Source organism: Emericellopsis cladophorae, assembly GCF_022114955.1.
Source record: "Emericellopsis cladophorae strain MUM 19.33 chromosome Unknown NODE_151_length_12231_cov_109_724288, whole genome shotgun sequence".
Lineage (NCBI taxonomy): Eukaryota > Fungi > Ascomycota > Sordariomycetes > Hypocreales > Bionectriaceae > Emericellopsis > Emericellopsis cladophorae.
Genome location: NW_026251076.1, coordinates 1 through 5540, shown reverse-complemented (window position 1 = coordinate 5540; position 5540 = coordinate 1). Strand labels below are relative to the sequence as shown.

Here is a 5540-nt window from a genome sequence, read left to right as displayed (position 1 = left end):
CGACAGAGTCTTAGCTGTCTCCGACTTCCACCAGGAGCCGTTTGTGAGATCTCGCACACTCGAAAAATCTGCCCTTTCATGCCATACATTGATTTAGGTAACGGGAAGCTTCGAGAATGTCAGCTTATTGACCCGTTGGATGAAAACCGAGAGAAACATAAGTTTGCTATTCTTATTAACTTCTCGTGCTACGGAGCGCAGGATGATCTGACTCGTCCTCTTGGCTTGGATGTGTGTCGTACCCTACAGGGTATCCCATTTTTTAATGGGACGAAGGGATGAATGTTCTTTAGGGAATTGCTTTTATGGGGCCACTGAATTTCAGTGTTGGGCCAGACGTATCACCTGACTACAGTCACGTGTAGATAAGATACTCTAATGGAACATCCATGCTGACCGCCATCCGCATCTCCGATCTTCCTCGCGATTTGAATGACACAATATCAATCTAGAACATTTTGAGGCTGCCGCGACGATTGAGCCATTCTGAGGTCCATCCTTACCGGGCGTCGGTCACTATGCCATCGGCGTACGTGCTGCGTCTGCTATTATGGCAAACTGAGTTGACTGATACGTTGCTCTTTCAGTGTAATCGAGCTACAGGAATACCTCAAAGAGGGATACTGGATTTATGGGCGCTTCTATGGCTCCTGGAAATCCGACAGATATTTTGTTCCTATCGACTCGGTACGCATATATTGCCTAACATTTACAAGCATTTCAATTAATACCATCTAGGAGGAGTCGAAGCGGCTCGATCTATTTCATAAAGTATTCCTCGTCGCCCGAGGCAAGCCATATAGTGTCCCTATCAAACGGCAGCAACCTAGGATCATGGACCTTGGTACAGGCACCGGCATTTGGGCAATTGATGTAGCTGAAAAGTGCGTCTGACAACTCCAAGCTTTGGTTGTCGATACTAACTCGTATGTTACAGCTATCTCATCAGAGCTCACATCATGGCAGTAGACCTGAATCTGGTTCAACCGGCATTGTAAGTCTTACGAAATCAAGTAAGACCGCGGACTAATATTTTTCTAGGATTCCCGCGGGACTTGTTTTCAAACAATACGATATAGAAGAATCAACGTGGAGTCCATTACTAGCAGACTGCGATTTGATTCATATGCGAATGCTACGCGGCGGCATTCAAACAGAATTATGGCCGCAGATCTATCAAAGCACCTTCAAGTAGGTAAAATATTGCGAATGTAGCTAGCGCTAAGCATGAGTAGGCACTTGACACAAGGTATTGGCCATATGGAGCAGGTTGAAGTTGACTGGACTCCTAGATGGGACGACGACGTTGTGAAGCCTGAAGACTCTTCATTCCAAAAATGGTCAGAGCTCTTCCATACTAGCATGGATAAATGCAATCGCAGCGTGACAGTCACACCTGCAGCAACGAAAGAGATGATCCAGGCCGCAGGATTCGTCGACTTCAAGCAACAAGTCATCAAAGCCTACGTGTCCCCCTGGTCTCTCGATCCACATGAACAAGAGCTTGCACGCTGGTTCAACCTCGGGTTGAGCCATAGTCTCGAATCTCTGAGCATGATGCCCTTCATAGAGAAGCATGGACTGGATTACGAACAAGTTCATGAGCTGTGCGCCAGTGCTCGGCTTGAGATCTGTACTCTGAAGTACCGTACCTACTGTAATATGTTAGTTCCCTTTGGTGGTCGGCTTTCATGTGCAGGTCAGTCTAATCGCGCTATAGATACGTGTGGACAGCGAGAAAGCCGGAGCAGAGTCTGATAGCTGCTGGTGCAGATAATTGAAAACCGGTCATACAATTGCGGAGGATAATAGAAACAATACTTCGAGACACGCTAGAACTTAATTGTCAAGTACGAGGAGAGCTGTTTTGGCATCGGGCAGGGGTTCATAAGAGCTATCATGATACTAATCGTCGAATGGTCGACTGCTTTCGAACAAACGGCACGTTCGGTACAGTACATACATAGCACGTCGAAGGAGACCCCTGACGTAGGTCAATATGTCAGGTTTCCGCCTACGTCACCCTGATTAATCAAAGTGTTGTTTCCAAACGAATTGTTTGCAACGCTTCGTCCACTCAATGGCCGTTGATCTTCACGCACGTCAGTCCCGTCGTGAGCCGCGTATCGCCCCAGGATGGCCTTGGCCACAGATGCAGCCGTGGCTGCCGCAAAGTCTTGCCAGGCCTTGTTCTTGTGGCTATCGGCATAGTCACAGAGGCCTTTCACAACAATACAAGGGACTTCATCCCAGGCCCCTGCGCCTTCCATCTCGAAGGCAATGAGGTTGTGTTGGGCGGCGATTCGATCCCGGTCTTCCCCGCTCTTTATCACTGTGTTGCCTGAGCCGATTCGACCCATGTAGATCTCTGGCCTGAAATCGTCGTCGCGGGCATGATGCTCTCTCACCACTAGGTCAGCCGAACCACACTTGGTGTCGGCACACGACGCCTTGGAGGCTGCCTCGCAGAAGGCGCCCGAGCCATCGGCACACAAGTCACACGAGTCCCAGTGTTTGTGAATATGGTTCCGGGAATATAGTCGGTCTTCAGTCGTCCCAGGATATCGGTAATTGGCTCGCCGCCGCTTGTCCCTAGCTACTTTCTGCAAGTGCTTCAGGTGCCCTGAAGCCTCAGCCTGAAGCCGCTCCCTCATTAGCTCTGTTTCGAAGACGGCAAGGAGACCTCGGATGTCTCTGTTGGCTCTCGTAAGGCTGTCTTCGACCGTATTCTTCACAGCAAAATGTCCAGGATACAACCTGCTATAGTCGTATTGGGTGATGGACTTGCTCACTACCACGTCGCCTAGAAATGCATGACTGCCACCAATGTAAGGGACCCCTCTACATATGCCGACAAGGAGAGCGAGCCTTAAACCAACATAGCTCGATCGCAAGCTAGCCGTTGCAGCCGCGGCGCTATTAGTACCCATATTCGGAAGAACAGCTAAAACAATGCTATGGTCTCCGATGCGACCGGTGATGTAGGTATTCGTGTCGCCATCTGCTCGGCCGTAGGGATCGCGCACCTCGTCCCAAAACTGGTCGAAGAGTAAGGTGACGGCATCGGCCTCGCGAGGTAGAGCGCAAATAATAGCAACTCGGAAGCTCCGGCGGTCGGCTGGCGGTTGTGAGGGAGCCATTGCGCGGTTTAAGGCTGTAAGAGGGGATCAAATGTCCAGCGGATACGATCAGGATTGTCTAGTGCTACATGCCGTTCACGTGAGGGGCTGAAGCAGGCTACGTGGGCACGTCGGTGCCTCATGCATCCGCCAAAGTCCTAACTCTTTGAGAACCACATCCTCTGGTGAACGACGGCGACGATGACCGACAATGGGCGAGACCAGCGGCGCGACGTCAGTCGCAGCCAGTTCCGCGACCAGACCTTCATCGCCCAGGGCAACATCCACGGCAGCGTCTACTACCACCCGCCCCACCAGCCCGCCCCTGCTGCCGTCGTCCGCGTCATTCCCTATCCCCGTAACGAGGACATGGTCCGTCGCGGGGCTCTTGTGGATCGCCTAGACAAGCTCTTACCACAAACACCAGGTTTCTATAGCGCCGCCCTTTGGGGCTTGGGAGGCTCCGGGTATGTCGCTCTATGAGGGGCTTGGCTATATACTGCTGCTAACGAAGCAAGAAAAACGCAGGTGGCACTAGACTACGCGTATCGACGATGCGACAACGACAAGGATTGCTGCGTCTTCTGGGTACACGCCGACAGCGAAGCGACGTTCACGTCCGATTATAAGGCGATCGGGAAGAAGCTCGGGGTCGACGACCGGCTTGACGGGTCGGATCTGCTTGATGCGGTCTGTAGCAAGATGGGAGAACGGTCGGCATGGGTGATGATCCTCGATAACGCTGATAATCTCGGGTTGTTTGGCGTCGGTCCAGCTCAACAAGGGACGAACGAGAGCTTGCGCCACTATATCCCCCACGCATCGCAGGGAACGCTGCTATGGACAAGTCGAGACGAACATATTACCGGCACGCTTATAGGATCGCGTCGAGGGATCGAGGTACTGTCTATGGTCACCGAGGAGGCAACGACGCTTCTTGCAAGGGTGAGGGATAACGAGTCGACTTTTAGTGAGGCCGGAGTCGATGCTCTACTGGAAGAGCTGCAACGTCTCCCGCTGGCGATCTCGCAAGCTGGCGCCTACATACGGCGCATGTCGATATCGGTCGAGGACTATCTATATCTCTTGAAGCAAGGCAAAACTCGCTGGGAAGTCTTGAAGATGAGCGATACTGACCGACATCGACGGCCGGAGGTGTCGAACAGCGTGCTTGAGACGTGGAGGATCTCGATCGAGAGGATTCGAGCAGAGAGCGAGATGTCATACCGGATCCTGCATGTGATTGCGTATGTGGACAGCCAGGACATACCGTATGACCTGATGGCGACGGCTAGTCGACATAGCATGGTCGACGAGGACTGTACTGGAGAGACTACTGACTTTCAGGTAGGGCAGGCTATTGTGCGACTAAAGGAGTTCTCATTTCTTAGCTTACGTCAGGGAGAAGACGGGAGGCGAAGCTATGAGATGCACAGGCTTGTGCAAGACGCTGTACGGTATAGACTAAGTGTAGGCGGGCCGATAAAGACGGCCCTCAAGGATACGGCGGGCAGGAAAGGTGGACTAGACAACGGAGAAGCATATTACTCGAGTCAAGCGTTACAGGTAGTAGACAAGCTCTTCCCGGTATCGGAAGGGAAACCATGGGCACGATGCGAGCAGTATATGACGCACGCTCTACGAGTGGCAGAGTGGGCGGAGGTCAGCAGGACAGAGGTTGCTACGTCAGGATTGCTCCACCGAGTATCGGGCTTTCTCTATGATCAAGGACGATGGAGGGAGAATGAGCCTGTAGATAAGAGGGCGTTGAGGCTCCGACAGCAGGTGGTTGGGGAGAAGCACCCCGATACGATCAGGAGCATGGCGGAACTCGCGGCGACGTACCATGCGCAGGGTCGATACGACGAGGCTGAAGGTATTTGTTGGGAAGTGCTAGATCTCCGACGGGAGGTAGTTGGGGAGAAGCACCCCGATACGATTAGGAGCATGGCGGACCTCGCGACGACGTACCATAGCCAGGGCCGTTACGACGCGGCTGAAGGTATTTGTCGGGAAGTGCTAGATCTCCGACGGGAGGTAATTGGGGAGAAGCACCCCGATACGATCAAGAGCATGGCGGAACTCGCGGCGACGTACCATGCGCAGGGTCGATACGACGAGGCTGAAGACATTTATCGGGAAGTGCTAAGGCTCCGACGGGAGGTGGTTGGGGAGAAGCACCCCGATACGATTAGGAGCATGGCGGACCTCGCGACGACGTACCATAACCAGGGCCGTTACGACGCGGCTGAGACGCTGAAGAAGCGAGCACTAGATCTCCGACGGGAGGTGGTTGGGGAGAAGCACCCCGATACGATCAGCAGCATGGCGTCCCTCGCGGCGACGACGTACCATGCGCAGGGTCGATACGACGAGGCTGAAGACATTTATCGGGAAGTGCTAAGGCTCCGACGGGAGGTG

General features: G+C 53.0%; 2 protein-coding genes across 2 annotated transcripts; one reads left to right on the top strand and one right to left on the bottom strand.

The window, feature by feature from the left end:
- Nucleotides 1-1994: 1994 nt before the first annotated feature.
- Nucleotides 1995-3140, bottom strand: J7T54_004899 (uncharacterized protein; the record flags this gene model as incomplete). Its single annotated transcript, XM_051510648.1, has 3 exons — nucleotides 1995-2024; nucleotides 2103-2729; nucleotides 2943-3140. 3 exons carry the CDS (start codon nucleotides 3138-3140, stop codon nucleotides 1995-1997), a joined length of 855 nt encoding a protein of 284 aa, XP_051358472.1.
- A 180-nt stretch (nucleotides 3141-3320) lies between these two features.
- Nucleotides 3321-5540, top strand: J7T54_004898 (Nephrocystin-3; the record flags this gene model as incomplete). Its single annotated transcript, XM_051510647.1, has 3 exons — nucleotides 3321-3491; nucleotides 3648-4440; nucleotides 4876-5540. Coding segments are annotated over 3 exons (1629 nt in total), but the record flags the coding sequence as incomplete, so codon positions are not given.